The following is a 17177-nucleotide window of genomic DNA, read 5'->3' as shown; positions in this document are numbered from 1 at the left end:
CTATTAAATTTGTTAGGGAATATGAGTTTGAAGGTATTCAAGAAAAATTAATTTTAATTATGTTAAAACAATATTCGTAAAAAACAAAACTTTTTAAGTTTGAATGAAAAAAAAATTCCATAATTGTGATTTTTTTAATCAGAATCAACGAAAAATACTGATATTACACATGTAATTAAAAAAAAATATTGTAAAAAAGTAAAGCTTGGTTTGTTATTTTGTATTGGATGGAACAATTTAAGCAAAATATTATAAATTCATAATAATAAATATATTGAGCTTCGTTGATTATTTTCTTTGACTATTTATTTCAAATTTTAGTTATAGTTTTAAGTTATTTTTAAATTACTAGTAACTCACCCGTGCGATGCACGGGGATTAATTAAAAACATCAAAATGAGTTAATGTATAAAACCGACGGAAAAAAATATGTCGAGAATGTAAAGAATACAATTGAAAAAGAAAAAAAAAATCGTATCTTAATCTATCAATAAAATAAAAAATAAACTGACAACGTTCTAAACACCATCCACGTTGAAATGTAGCAAGTAACTCCCATACTGAAATCAAAGCAATGCACCAGTCTTGCACATGAATCTGAATGTTGTTAAAAGAGACAACGAAACTACAATCAGATATACGATCAAAGGACGAATAACTTGTTATTTTTCATCATTTTCAATATATAAGTTGAAGACATTAAGTAGATAAAAAATACTGAAAAAGACAACATTAAACATAAATAAAACTAATATATATGTTTGCCAATGTGTACCTTTATATTCTTTCGAATACTTCTTTGTATACGACGTTGCTAGTAACACTGGACCACTCACCGGATTCACCCTTGATTAAAATGTTTATTCTAGATCTACTCTTCACCCGAGACAACGCTACGTACAATTGATCGTGACTGAAAACATGCCTTGGAAGGTACTATCCAACGTGCGAGAGAGTTAGGCCTTGACTTTTGTTGATTGTCATGACAAATGATATAATCACCGGATATTGTCGTCTTTGAAATTTAACTGGCAATGTGGAATTCGAAGGTATCAAAGTCATCCGAGGAATAAATACTATGTCGCCAACATTCTTAGCGGACAATACCTTGCAACTAATTACATGCATGCCCAATCTTTCCACTTGGAGACGAGTTCCATTGCATAAACCTCTCGCTTGATCGATATTCCTAATGAGTATGACGGGAACACCTTTCTTTAATTTCAGCTCATGTGGGGGAAACCCGGAACATGATATTTTATTGAGAAACTCGGTGGAATAAATTTCTGCTGTAATCTCGGAACTTGCTTCGTCCACGCACAGACTGTCAGAGCTCAGGTAAACCTTTTCAAAATGAACAAATGCAAATATAGATGTATGTTTAGAGGGTTATGGCTAATATTTTATTTTAGATAAAATAAATTACTATAAACTTCAATATTTGATATATATAATATGACATAATCAAAAAATAATTCCTCTTATAAAAAGAAAAAAACATTCCGTTTGATTTAAGCACAGAATAAAATAAAATAATTGCTTAAAAATATTAAATGTGATATTAAAACTATGATACATTATAAGATACAAATATTACAACTATCAAGACCAACACACTCGAGTCCTCAATGTAAAACTTAGTTATCAAAGTGGATTTTGAAAAAAAAAAAAAAACATGCATTGATGGAACTTATGTAATTAATACCTTGCAAGTAACTTGTAATTTGTTAATTGTTCATATGTAATCACGACACATTACTTAAATGTAAATCACTTAAAATTTTAAGAAATAAATATAATTTATGCTAAATTAGCTTGATAAAAAACTTAATTGGAGTCAACAGTAAAGTTAGCATAAAGTTCAAATACACCTAACCGTGCAAAATAATTATAACATATAAATTATACAAAAACCAAATGTTCATGCCACCTCTAATCTTATTTCTCGAAATTACAACGTATAATTGTGCATGTCATATCTAATACTAATATTAATATTAATACTAATATTAATATTAAGATTAATAATGATATTAATGCTAATACTAATAGTGATGCTAATGGAAATGCTAATAATAATGCTAATGTTAATAATAATGCTAATGTTAATACTAATGCTAATAATAATCATAATGTTAATACTGATACAAATAACGATAATGATTCATAATGATACTAATACTAATAACTATAGTAATACCGATACTAATATTGATATTAATACTGATACTGATACTGATACTGATATTTATACTGATACTGTTACTGACACTGATACTGACACTAATATTGATACAAATATTGATACTTATACCAATATTCATATTGATACTCAAACTGATATTCATATTGATACAAATATTGATATTGATATTGATAGTGATACTCATAATGATACTTATAATGATACTTATATTGATACTAATACTGATATTGATAATGTTACTCATACTGATACTCATACTAACACTTATACTTATACTGATTTTGATATTGATACTCACACCTATACTCATACTGTGACTCATACTGGTATTCATACTGATATTGATAGTAATATTGACACTAATACTGATACTAATGCTGATATTAATACTGATACTAATACCGACACTCACACTGATACTAATACCAATACTCATATTGATACTCGTACATGTACTCTATTGATACTCATACAGATATTCATACTGACATTCATATTGATACTATACTGGTATTAATATTGATACTTATACTGATATTATTGACACTAACATTGATACTAATATTTTACGAACACTGACACTAATATTGATACTAATATTGTTACTCATATTGATAGTCATACTGATACTGATAGTGATTTAAAACGCACACTGGTGCTGATAACCCTACTGATACTTATAAGTACACTGATACTGACTAATACTAACAATAATAATGATATTAATACTCATACTCATACCTATACTCATACTGATGCATTATATATTCATACCGATATTGATATTCATACTGACACTCATATTGATTCTCATATTGAAACTGATATTGATATTCATACTGACAGTGATACTGATATTGATATTGATACTAATACTGATACTAATACTCATATTGATATTGAATTTAACAGTAATATAAAGAAATTATGATGCCAAATTGAATGTAAATGAAAACTGTGAGATAAAAATTAAAGATGATAATTCTTAATTGTGAATCTAATCTCGTCTTCATTTATTATATAGGGCGAATGGTAAAAAGACCCATCACATGGGACTTAAATGCACATTGGCCACAAAAAAAACAGTATCTCAATTAAACTCATCCCCATATATTTAGTCTAAAATACCCTCCATAATATAATTCTTATCAATTCCATCCATTATGCTCTAACTTCCTTAATATTAAACATTGACCTTGGATTTAAACAAATATATCACATTAACCCAAAAAATTTTGTTTTTTCAGAAAATAATTTTTTTTTCTGAATTTTTTTTTCCGGCCAGATTTGACTTTTTTTTTCCTGAATTTTTATTCCGGCCGGTCAACCACCGTTGACCGCCGGTCTCCAGCGATGACTTTTTTTTTTTTGAATATTTTTTTTCTTAGAAAAAAATATTTTAATTAATATTATTGTCTTGGATACTAAATTACTGTCTCAGACAGTAATATTATTGTTTGGGACAGTAATATTATGAATATTATTTTCCCGAACAGTAATATTATTAATATTATTGTCTAAGACAGTTAAATTACTGTTGGAGACAATAATTTAGCAGCCAAGGCAGTAATATTAATAAAAATATTTTTTTTTAAGAAAATAAATTTCCAAAAAAAAAAAAAAGTCAATTAACAGTTAAATTACTGTCTCCGACAGTTAAATAACTGTTGGAGACAGTAATTTAGCAACGAATACAATAATATTAATTAAAAATATTTTTTTTTAAGAATAAAAAAGTCAATTAACTGTTAAATTACTGTCTACGACAGTTAAATAACTGCTGGAAACAGAAATTTAGCAACGAATACATTAATATTAATTAAAATATTTAAAAAAAATCAATTAACAGTTAAATTACTGTCTCCGACAGTTAAATAACTGCTGGAGACAGTAATTTAGCAGCAAAGACAGTAATATTATTTAAAATATTTTTGAAGGAAAAAAAAAAGTCAATTAACAGTTAAATTACTGTCTCCGACAGTTAAATAACTGCTGGAGACAGTAATTTAGCAGCCAATACAGTAAATATTAATTAAAATGTTTTTTTTAAGAAAAAAACAAAATTATTAAAAAAAAAAAAAAAAAAAGAAGTCAACGCCGGAGACCGGCGGTCTCCGGTGGTGGCGGGTCAAAATTGGGGTCAAAATTGAAATTAGGGTTAAAATTGGTTAATTGATGAAATTGGGCTAAATTAGGGTGTAAATCATGAAATTGGAGTTGAATTGAGTTTCAATGAATTGGGGGTAATTTTGGTATATATAAAAGGATTTTCCTTATGTGCAAATAAGTTTGAATGAACTGTTTTATTTGAAAGACAAAAAAGTTAAATATCCCTCTTTTAATTAAGTGCCCTTGTCATGGGCCTTTTTGTGATTAACCCTATTATATATATTTTTAAAAAAACATGATTGTATTACCATTTACAACATAACAAAAAACCTTAATTAGTGGATTGGGTCAAACATTGTGTGAATTTATTATAAATAATATATTCAAATCATTTTATATTAACCATTCACTTTCATTTTCATTATTACAATTTTCTTAAAATTATTCAATATACTTTAATTAATTGAATTTAATTATAACATTACCATTAACATAATCAATTAAAAATAGAAAATATGAATTAAAAATAGAAAATATGAATCAATTTAATATAGCAATATTTTGTATGTCACATTGTTCATTTAAAACAATAGATTGGTAGGATATAGCGTTCACTCATCTTTTCAAGTTCTTGAAAAATCTTTTTACATATTATACAAATATTGTGAGGTTCAGCAAAAGAAAAGAAGAAATGAAACAAAATAATAACAACAAAGATTAACAGCAAGATTAATATATAAAAATAATAAAATAAATAATACATGAAGAAAAAAAAAACAAAAAACATAACAAAAAATAATAGCTAGTTATTAACAATGAAAAAAGGAATGGATACAAAAAGTTTAAAAAAAAACAAAAAAACATTAAAAAATCATTACGGCATAACAAAAAGTAAACTAAACCAAAAAATAAATGTATAAATCGTAAAAAGGATATGAACGAAAAAATAAAATGAAGAAAAACATAATAACAAAGAAATTCGATATGTAAGAAATTATGAAGAACAACGTAATTAAAGATTCAACCGAAATAAGGAACGACGGAATAAGAAACGAAAACAAAGTAATGTGGAAAGGGTTGTGAAAAATGAATGATAGAAACGAAAGCAAAGCAACATGTACGGACGGGGTTGTGAAGAATGAATGAAAACAATTGGGTTTTTATAGGGTTTAAGATGAGAAGATTTTTAGATTTTTCTAAAATAGGAGATTATTTTATGTGGCACTAATACAAATATATAATTATTATGGACAAACATGGAAATAAATCTTGGCAATTTAAAGATCCTAATTTGGACTAAATTATGTAGTGGTAAAAAGAAAGTATAATCATATTAATTGATTTGAGTTTTAATTAAAGAAGTCAATCGAGATAAGTAAAGAAAAAAAGTAAATTAGTAGATGTTAAATGTCTTTATTGATTATATCCTTTATTGATTATACCCAATCAATCAATTAAAACAAATCAATTTAAGTAGATATGATCCCAAACTATATGCCATGAAATCTTGTAATTGATATGATCCCAATTTATGGAAATTAAAAGTTAAAAATTTGGGATCAATAATTTAAACTTCAACTAAAGATATGTGATATAATATATATATATATATATATATATATATATATATATATATATATATATATATATATATATATATATATATATATATATATATATATATATATATAGATAGGATTATTAATACGTACATATGTTAAATATTCATATATTCAAGTATTACAAATAAATATTATATACAAAAATAACATAATGAACCATAACAAATTTTAAATATTAAAAACAAATATCTCATAAATTAATCTTAATTAATTAAATAATTCATTTGACACTAAATGGAATGACACTGATATATATATATATATATATATATATATATATATATATATATATATATATATATATATATATATATATACATATATATATATATATGAAAATTATTGTACTAATTAAGATTAATGCAGATATATTAAATTGATCAAATAACATTATAAATGTTTACTGTTATTCAATTTAGTGATATGTATATTAAATTAAATATTACATTTTAATTTATATTTTTTTCATAAATTTTTCCATTTTTAGTTGGTTGCAAAATATTTTTGACTTGAAATATTAAAATTAGATATTCCATACAAAAATATAGAACGGATTATAAGAAATTTTAAAAGTAAAAAAAAAATAATATGTATATAAATTCGTGTGTATGAAAAATATATAAAAGCTCGGATAAATTTTAATGTAATAATTAACAATCGGATAATATAGATCCAAATATATAAAAAAATATAAATGTTATTATAATTCATTTCATTAATTGACACATGATAGTGCATTAATAAAGTACTTTAATTTATATTTATAAAACAAATATGAATGTAAATTTATAAACACACAATAGTGCATTAATAAAATACTTTAATTTATTTTATAAAACAAATATGAATGTAAATTTATAAAAAATCTTGTATATTATTATAAAAAGAGATAATAAGTTCGATAATATTTATTTATAATATAAAAAAAATATTCATATTACATTTGAAAAATATATTTTAGAAATTTTTTTTACAAAAAAGATAATATTTTTCAATTTTATAGAAAATTAAATGCATGAATATTATATATACATGTGGTAATTATTAAATGATTGTGCAATAACTAAATAGGAAATAACTCAACACATACCAAAATAAAAGATGACAACTACTCAATTGATGAATACACCTCATCAATTGAACTCCACATAAGCAATTTGGAAGTATGACATAGGATTTTGCCACATGTCAATCAAAGAGGGCATAGATTCTCTTTTTATATTATATATAGATTGTTTCATTTGATATTTATTTCAAAAAACAAAAATTATATTAATGTTAATTTAATTTTGAAATCTACCCTCTTTATCAATTCCAAAATCTATCAATCTAAAAACACTCTCAAAGTCAATAACTTCAATTTTTAGCTTCATAGTGGCAAATTATTAGCTTAAGAGGTCAACAAGTTCATTTATTAGCTTTTGATAGCAAATGCAAATAGTACAAATTTAGATGGTAAAAAAATGTAAGACATGTTTGTGTCAATTTTGAATTTTCCCATATTTTTAGGAAATATATGCAATTTTTTTTATTTTTTTTAGAGGAAAACGAAATTTCATTAATTAGAAAATTCAAAGTTAACAATCTCCGGGATGAATTCCAATAAACACATTCTCCTAGGGGTGAAAGTCGGATGGATCGGTCCGGAATTAGCCTTTTCGGAAAATTTTCAAAAAATTTCGGAAGTACAAAATCAATTCCAACTCCAATTCCAAAATTTTCGGAATCTAAAAATTCATTCCAATTCCAAAAGCCCGGAATTTTCGGAATTTCGGAAAAAAATCGGAAATCACATGAGCTTAAAAATTTCAAAACTTAGCGGATTTTTTTTAAAATGTTCATAATTTTCGAAAAATAAGAACATCCACGTCGATAAAAGTAAAACTAATAACTACTAAATTTCAGTTCAAAAAATAAATAAACATAAACACAACATAATATCTAATAAAACTTCTAACAACAATTCATTATGTCAAAATCCTAAAACAGAAGTTAAAGGTGTATTTTTCGGAAAGATAAGTATTATATAATATTGGGTAAATTACAAACACCCCCATGAGGTATGGTCAAATTACAAAAAAAACCCTCTTGTTTGGATAATTACATCTACCCCCCTCAACTATGATTTTTTTCTTACACATCCACCCCTATTGTGCCAAATTCAATATAATCATCTAGATTCCGTGGAATGTGCTCTAGTTTGTATTCGTTTTGTGTAAAAATACAATTTCCGATGCACTACAAACTGATATACACAAGCTAAAAATCACATATTATGATCATCTTACTTCATAATGTAGAGTTTGAATGGTATAAAACGGGTATAAAAGTGATAATATTTCATATAATCTCGAAGATTCCACTAAATTTGAAGAGCTGAGGGGGTGGTTGTAATTATGCAAACAAGAGGGGTGTTTTTGTAATTTGACCATACCTCAGGGGGTGTTTGTAATTTACCCTATAATATTTATTATTTATAGGTGTATTTTTCGGAAAAACATCAGAATTTTTCGGAATTAATTTCGGAATCAAATCGGATCGGAAATCGGAAATTCCAAATTTATTTTATATAATTCCAATTCCAATCCAAAAAATCGGAAAAATTCGGAAGTCGGAATGAAAAAAGTTGTTCCAAAATCGGAACTTTTCGGATCGGAACCGGCGGAAATTGGAATTTCCGTTCCAACTTGCACCCCTACATTCTCCACATAAGACTCCTTTAAAGAAAGATTAGCAATATCGTGTGCCGCTCGATTCCCTTTTCTTAAGATACGACGGAATGAATTACCCGATTTTACGCAAATGTGCAAAAGTAAAATACATATGTATGCATTTTATTTGTTTGAGAATATCCCTTTCCGTTCATTTAAATTATCGATTTTAGGAAAAAAAATAATACAATTACTACCATGGTATTGATAATGCAATAGACAGCTGCAATGAGGCAAAAAATATTGTTTGAAACAGTCAATCACAGCGCATTAATTCTAATATTTATAGTTAGTTCTTATCCTATTTATCTAGGTTTTGTTCCTCCTCATATATATATATATATATATAATATTATCAATACAAAATGGGAAGATTATTTAAAGCTAACAATTACTAGTAGCAAGTAAATTTTTTGTTTGACTTGAGGTCACCTAATACACAATACTAGGGGTGTAAATGAACCGAGTTCGCCATATTTTTCGAGCTCGAGCTCAGGTCAAATTTGGTGAAAAAATATTTTTTGCATACTCTTTTTTTCCTTCTAATTTTTACATAATATTAATTTTAGTTTTTATTATAAATTATTTATATGAAAAATAAAAAAGTTGTAGAATAAATATATATATATATATATATATATATATATATATATATATATATATATATATATATATATATATATATATATATATATATATATATATATTATTGTTATATATTAGTCATTTTTATATTAAAAAAAATTATATAATAAAAAGCTAGCGAGCCGGCTAATGACCTCATGAACAACTAAAGATGGGCTCAAGCTCGAGCTTTTGTCGAGCCAGCTTATCTAGCTCATGAGCCGGCTCAGTTCATTTATACCCTACACACAACACAAAGGGTGCAATGATGCATCAATTAGCTAAAAAAAGTTACATTCGGTATATAGATACAGATACGTACCTGTTGTTCATTTACACACACTATATAATACTCGACGTACATCTATCAGATATAATGTCGAATCTCGCACTAAACTTTTCAATTACGACTACTAAAAAAGTCGTCTCATTCGACTTCCTGTACTTGTTTAATAAGCTCTAACATATGATATGCAGCATTAAGCAGTAACAACTTCTTTCCTCTGTTTATCGTTTAGATTGACAATATATGAATAGTGTATCCGATGTTTCAATACGCACGAGTTATCCATTCTTCCAAAAAATTGAATTGTCACGTACGAGAAAAAAAATCATGCAAGGCAGACTCTATACCATGAAAACATGTTCGACATTTTGACAACGTCCAAATTATGTCTACTTCACGCAATGGTTATATGTCCAAATTCCACATGACCTATCGGAAACAAGTTCCGGTTAGTAATTCAACCAAGTAAGAATCCAATTTCTCGACAAAACTCAAGATCCAGCAACTCCTGCTTGTTATTAGTACTATAGAATATAGACGAGAAAATTTCGCCTAGTCATCTTCTGCAATGTTAAGGAATTCTTCATTCTTGAGAATAGACAGCGGAACATAAACGAAATAAAAGGGATTGCAAGTTAATCAAGAAACTCATTACATAACCTCTGAATGCAGTAAAACACGAAACATCAGGAAAAGCACAAATTGTTCAGTTTTTTTTTTCCCCGACGCCCATGATTTCTTAGTCTAAAATGACTACTATCTTAAACACGGTTACGTATATTTTCATTTTTACCAAGGAAGTATTAAGGACAAATTCGCACGTGTATAGGAGGTGGCTAAAATACAAATTTCATAAATTCTTTTACCGTAAGCACCTCTACATTGTTTAATGACTCAATCGTTGAACGCAGTTCGACCCCCCTATAGCAAACACCGGAATACAACATAGGTAAAATCGTATAAGTAAAAGAAGCAAGAAATCGATCCAAATACACAAAGGCAACAACAACATTTCGAAAAAGGCCATTTCATGTAATAAGACCGGCGTAAAATAACGAAAATACAAACAGTACAAATTATCTACAATGTGGTAAGAGCAAGTATAGTAGCCCTGCAGACAAAATTATTATTACAAAAACTAACTACCCCCACCGGAGAAAAAATCGACAATAAAACCCACGATTCCCAAATCGAAACCACTCCGAAACAGAAATCAATCAATAAATCAATCAAGAAATTCAAACTCATCTTCCCTTAAATGAGCGGAGAATTTCACGGGCTTACCGTCACGCCCGGGTAAATCATCGGCCACAAACTCGATCTTGTACGGCAAATTCGCAGATATTTTCTTACCTTTATGAACGCCGACGTACTGCTTCAAGACTCCAACTTTACCCGTCAAATCGAGCTCCGGCAATTTGGGGATATGGTAGACTACGAGCGGCGCCTTGACCCGAACCTTCGCCCCCAATTTCGATTCGGCTTTCTTCAGCTCCTCGTCGTTGATGCTGTCGTGATCTAGGGTTAGCGAATTGGAGATGGTGGCTGAGTTGCACGAGCACGACGGCGATGGGGAGGCGTCGGCGACGGAAATGCGGTGTCCGGAGGTGTGGAAATTGGGGGGAATTTGGGGTTTTCTGACCCCGGAGTTCATCCTGCGGGAACCCAAATTAGGGTTTGTGATTTTGGAATTGGGGAAGTTGAGAATCGAGGAGAAGAACGCCGGAGATGTAGCCATGGCTGCTATCTATCTGGTGAAGGAATTTCGAGATTTCTTTGTGGGTTCAGATCGATTGGAATTATAAAACAAAAAAAAAAATCGGTGGATTTTTATACATACATATATATATAATATGTATGTATATATATCTACTCAAAGAAGAAAAGGGGCATTTATTATTATCCAATTCATATGGCTGATGAGAGATTTGGTGGATGCTCAATAGAATTTTGACACGTGGCCGACCCCATTGGAGTAGAATTGAAGAGACCTTCTTTTTAACTTATTGGGCTTTTAATTGTATGGGCTACATTGCTTGCAAGCTTGTGCTTGATATTTACAATAAATAAATTCTCAAATAGATTTTTATTTTTTTACCGAGTAGGGATGAAAATCGGACAGATCGAATAGTAATTAGTACTTTCGTAAATTTTTAGGGTTTTTTTACGGTGGAAAACTCATTACACTTCGTTTAAAAGAATGGACAAATTGAAAATTGGAATTTTAGAAATTAAAACGAAAAAACTTGTTCAAAAATGGGAACTTTGGAATCGAAATCTACATTTTAATTTGTATTCATGTATGATAAAAATTGTATAATAGTATTGGTATTTTAAGTGTAATTTTTGGAAAATAATATGAATTTTATGAAATGCTTTTTAAAATTAAAATCATATCGGAAATTATAAGATAATGTATATTCTAATTTTGTTGAAAAAAAGAAAAAGGAATCGAAACTTTCGAAATTCATAATGAAAAATATTATTTAGAAATCGAAAAAAATCAAGAATCGGTGGAATTTAGAATCCTATAAATTTTCAATTGGTATGATTTTTTTGTTCAATTACTTCATTCTTAGTTTTTCTTTATTTGGTCCAACAATAATTAAAAATTATATTATTAAATATGTATCAACGAAAGATAATATTTTAAAATTTAATTGTTTTGAAGTATTGCATTTTTTAATAGAATTTTTAAAAATACAATTTAATTATTGTTTTCTGTTATTCCATCCAATAAATCACAGCCACCCCTTAAGGTAATGTTAAATAACGATAAAATCTCTATTGTTTGGGTAATTACAACCACCCCTTCAACTACGATTGCATTTCCACCCTTATAATGTCACATTCAACATAATTTTATAGATTTCGTGGAATGTTCTCTAGTTTGTTCTCGTTTTGTGAAACAATGTAGTTTACTGATGCACCACAATCTGATATTTACAAGCCAATAAGACACATCTTATGATCATCTTGTTTCAAACGTGGAGCTCGAATGGGATAAAAGGGGTACAAACTAGAAGATTCCCCTAAATTTAACACTGCAAGGGTGAATATGTAAGAAAATTCGTAGTTGATAGTCATTATAATATTATAGACCTTATCTTATAGAAGATTTCCCTAAATTTAACATGATTGGTTTTTTCGTAATTTAGACCTTATCTTATAGGGGTGGCCATAATTTATCCAAAAAATTAAATACAAATTAAACGATGCTTGAAGAGTTAAATATTACAAGCGATACTTTAGGGGGTAAATGTTAAGTATGGCATACTTTAGGGGTGTATTTAACCCTTAAATAAATAATTATGGAACATGATTTAAATAACTCGGCCTTTATTTTCCTGTAATATACTTTTTACTCCCCATTTAGCTGCACTCTTCAGCTTTCACATAAAATTTCCGTAACAATCTTCGATTTTGATCCTGGATTGAAGAGGAAAATTTACAATTTTTTTTATGATCGGCCCTTTTTTGAGGATTTGATTTTTGATTCTGAAACAATGGCGGCTGTAGCAATATTGGAGCTACTGAGAAAGAATCCGAACTTTGGTGGGCAGGCGTTCAATTCAAGAGGGCTATTCTCCCAGAAACTCGTCGGCACCGCCACCGCCACCGCCTCCGCCTCCGCCGCTTCTATCGCCGTCAGTGTTCCGTTCTCCGCCGGGAGTTTACTCGGGTGAGGATTTATGAATTTTCATGTATAACTGAAGTTATTTTTCTTTGTGTATACATTTCTGTAAAGCACACATATATATTATTCGAAAAACAACAGTTCGAATCTCTATCTGCATTTTTTTGGGGATTAGGGTTCCTAGCTATGTTTGATCCCATCTTTGCATTGGACTTATAATCGTTGAAAAATTAATCAACTGTATGGACCTGATGAACTTGCACGGTAGGTGTTCGATAAAAGGCCCGACTGAACTACAATATAACTCATAATTGTTTCGATAGCTGATCGACGTTGATATTATCTGTACACTGGATGTTATTTCTCAGTGATGGAGCAACGCAATATGCATATTGCGATGCTGGTGGCAGAGATTATACTTCTAATTATCAGACCATATCGAGAAATCTCTATCGAAAAGATGCATTGACGTACAGTTACAGTACCAAGCGGTACTATATTCAGTTGAAGTCGGTATTCTCGGTGTTTTATTGGGAGAATCTTGCACTGATATCGCTGAGGTCCTTTTTGAGGTTCTATTTGCCTCTTCTAAAGCCCCGTTCACTCATGAAATTTTTTCGGCCTGGAAAGACTCATGAAAGTCGTATCGATTTGGTTGTTGTTCCTTTCAAGAAATCAGTGGAACAAATAATCTACGAGGTGCTGTTTTTATTTCCCTCCAAATCCTCTAATACTTATATTCAGAACGTGAACTCTATTTCTCAAAAAATAAATGAAAGAAAGTTAACCTTATATCCAGAACGTGAACTCTATGTGCACAGACCACAGTTGTTACTACGACACGTGTTCTTGAAAGAATTGTAGTTCACTATGTTTCACGGCGCGCGGCTTGGAAACTTCTCAAAGGTAAGCAAGCCTATTGTTATTGGTCAACTCTCACGAAAAGAGAATTAAAAAAAATATATAATAATAACTAATTAAACGCTCACAGATGTTCCAATGTCGGCCATTCGCAAATCTAGAAGAAGACTGCCACTTTCTACATACATCTTCAACGTCGGCCAACTACCTTCAGAGGTAATATAATTATTTACTTTTTACTTTAACTTCAATTTGTTATATCTTTTTTTATTTTTTGTATCTATTTTGCTTATTATTATTATTATTATTATTATTATTATTATTATTATTATTATTATTATTATTATTATTATTATTATTATTATTATTATTATTATTATTATTATTATTATTATTATTATTATTATTATTATTATTATTATTATTATTATTATTATTATTGTTTTTTTAATTGGTATAAAAAAAACAGGGCATTTTCTTGGAGTTTTAGCATCATGGATAGTTCATGTTGGAGTTGATATCTACGAATTCTTTACTCATGTATATAAACGACAATTTCGAGTTCTTGCAAAGTGGGTTTTTGGAGCCACGATCAGGTGTGGTGCATCACTCGTTTTCGCTTCTATTGGTGGCGGGGTTGGAGCAACTATTGTTAATCCTGCAGCTGGTCAATTTATTGGTATGATTTTTCATCGGATTTTTGGCATTAAAAATAATGTGAAACGAACTGTATGGCTGTGTTTTGATCGTAGATTTCACAATGAAGAAAATGAAATCAAGGAACTGCATACGAGTTTTCTCACATTTTTTCATTTTTTAACCAAACAAGAAACTATTTTACATAACAATTTCGGTGTTTTTCTTGATCCAAACTTGAACCTATTTTTTTTTATTTGCAGGATGCATTGTTGGAGATTTTGCAGGACCGGTTGTCGTTAAATTTTGTATTAAGAAACTTCGGCTGAATCTCTAACAGCTCTTGTCTGAATGAGAATTTGCATTAAACTGATGTTAGATTAACGGAAATGCTATTTGCGGTCACAAAATTGCTATTCGCGGTTTCTAACAAAACCCCCCAAAACTTTTAAAAATATCAAAAAACCCCCCAAAACTGCAAATAGCAAAAAAAAAGAAAAAAAACCGCGAAAATTCGAAATCAAGCTTGAAGAAGGGTTGGGCTTCGATTTTTTGATGTAATTTCGACTCTTTTATGTGTAATATGCATTGGGTAGGTCGATTACGGAACCAATTTCATGTTAAAAAGCCCTACAAATCGATTTATAGGGCTTTTTTTTTCGCAAAAAAATGGTCGAACGCCCAAGATGGGCGCCCAAGGCGGGGCGTTCGTACACGCCTTGGGCGCCCATCTTGGGCGTTCGACAATTTAAAAAAAAAAAAAAATTTTGCACTGGACGCCCAACTCGTCGCCCAAATGCAGCTTGCACGCCCAACTTGGGCGTGCACTGCATAAATGGGCGCCCATGTTGGGCTTTTAGGCGTTTTGGGGGTTTTTTGATTTTTTTGGAAAGTTTTGGGGTTTTAGTGAAATAAAGTGTTTTTTGGGGGGGGTTTTATCAAAAACCGCAAATAGCAATTTTCAAACCGCAAAAAGCAATTCCCTAGATTAAACGGTCAAAATCTAGTCATACGGTTGTTTTGTTAATTATCGAAATATGAGGGGGGTTTTTGTAATTAGGCCTTATCTCAGGTGATTTTTCGGAATTTCGATTTTGATTTGAACTACTGGTTTCATGAGTCAATTTGTTCAGCAGTCTTGAAGAGTTTGCTGGCGCATTGAATGTTAGTAAATAGGCAGACCATTTATTTATCCAGATAAGATATTTGGCATCCTAAATTAATTGGGTCAATTTGTTTTTTGGGCCTTAAACCAACCCAATCGAAAAATGTCGAAAATGTCTGAATTGCCCTCCGCATCGTACAATAGTTTAGCTTCGAAGGATAGAGTGATAATATTACAATTATATTATATCCCAATCGTGGATTTCCCATTGCCCAGTTCAGCTCGAGTTTGATTTGAAAAAATGAAGAAAAAAAAAAGTACAATAAATTAAGTTACTCGAGCTTGATTCGTTTGCTTATCAAATCAAGCTTAAACACAAATTTAAAAACTTGCTAAAAAATCAAACAATTTCTAACGAACATGTGTTATGCTGGACTCGATTTGTTTACACCTCTCCATCATCGCGTTATACAAAGAGTTCAATACATAATTTTCCAATTAAGTTAAAGTAAGAGTTAATAAGAGCAAATAAATTTAGTCGGCCTAAAAAAATATTGAAAATATATAAAACGAACAATAGATTATGGAGTAATAAAGTACGATGATATCGCTAACTATATAAATTATGTATTCATTAAACATATAGCAAAAATATATTAACATGTTAGTAAAAAGTTTGAATGCATCAAAACAATCTTCAATTTTCTTCTTCTTTTTTGTGAAATGTTTAATTTACAATAAATTTGGAAAAAAGTAACAAGGACACAATGTCAAATGGAACTTTCAATTATTTATAAAAATGTTTTCAAATTAGGGCACATTACGGTCACCCCTGAGTTATGGTCAAATTATAAAAATTTCCTCTTGTTTGGGTAATTACATCCACCCCTCAACTATGTATTAACTTATGAAAATACCCTCGCAGATGTAAATTTAAGAGATGTTAAATTAGTAAAATCGAACCGAAATTTCGATACGCCAATATTTTATACTGTTTACCGAACTGAATATACGATTTGGTTCGCTAAATAACCGAATTACATAAATTTGATGTGAAAATATTTAAAAGGAGGGGGTGATTGTAATTACTCAAACAAGAGGGTGTTTTTTCGTAATTTGTCCATACATCAGGGGTGGTCCTAATTTGCCCTTTAAATTAAGAAAATTGTCCCCAATATTATTTTCAAATTATAGTTTAAAACAACTTAATTTAGAATAAATAAAAGTGTTGTAAATCAAGCCCTAATGTGTAAATTACTTGAAAATAGATCTGACCAAATTCTCAAACTATAGGGCCACAATAAAAAATAATCAAGTATTGGAGCCCCAAAGTGAAAAATCCATCGCCTAAAAAGATTCTCTCAAGAGGGTCAAATATGC

The 17177-nt window shown here is 29.2% G+C and overlaps 1 protein-coding gene and 1 pseudogene across 2 annotated transcripts; one reads left to right on the top strand and one right to left on the bottom strand.

Moving 5' to 3' along the window:
• Positions 1 to 10569: 10569 nt before the first annotated feature.
• LOC105967311 (ferredoxin-thioredoxin reductase, variable chain, chloroplastic) lies at positions 10570 to 11421 on the bottom strand. The gene has a single exon (XM_012991911.2). It carries the CDS (start codon positions 11294 to 11296, stop codon positions 10784 to 10786), a length of 513 nt encoding a protein of 170 aa, XP_012847365.1. The 5' UTR covers positions 11297 to 11421; the 3' UTR covers positions 10570 to 10783.
• A 1465-nt stretch (positions 11422 to 12886) lies between these two features.
• LOC105967300 (uncharacterized) lies at positions 12887 to 15911 on the top strand (annotated as a pseudogene). Its single transcript, XR_016029851.1, has 7 exons — positions 12887 to 13240; positions 13564 to 13894; positions 14017 to 14101; positions 14187 to 14272; positions 14526 to 14735; positions 14956 to 15076; positions 15685 to 15911. The product of XR_016029851.1 is annotated as an uncharacterized LOC105967300 (transcript).
• Positions 15912 to 17177: the final 1266 nt, after the last annotated feature.

Source organism: Erythranthe guttata, chromosome 14 (assembly GCF_056151865.1).
Source record: "Erythranthe guttata isolate IM_541 chromosome 14, IM_541, whole genome shotgun sequence".
In the NCBI taxonomy this organism is placed as follows: domain Eukaryota; kingdom Viridiplantae; phylum Streptophyta; class Magnoliopsida; order Lamiales; family Phrymaceae; genus Erythranthe; species Erythranthe guttata.
Note: the sequence above shows the minus strand (reverse complement) of the source record. Positions and strands in the feature narration are given on the sequence as shown.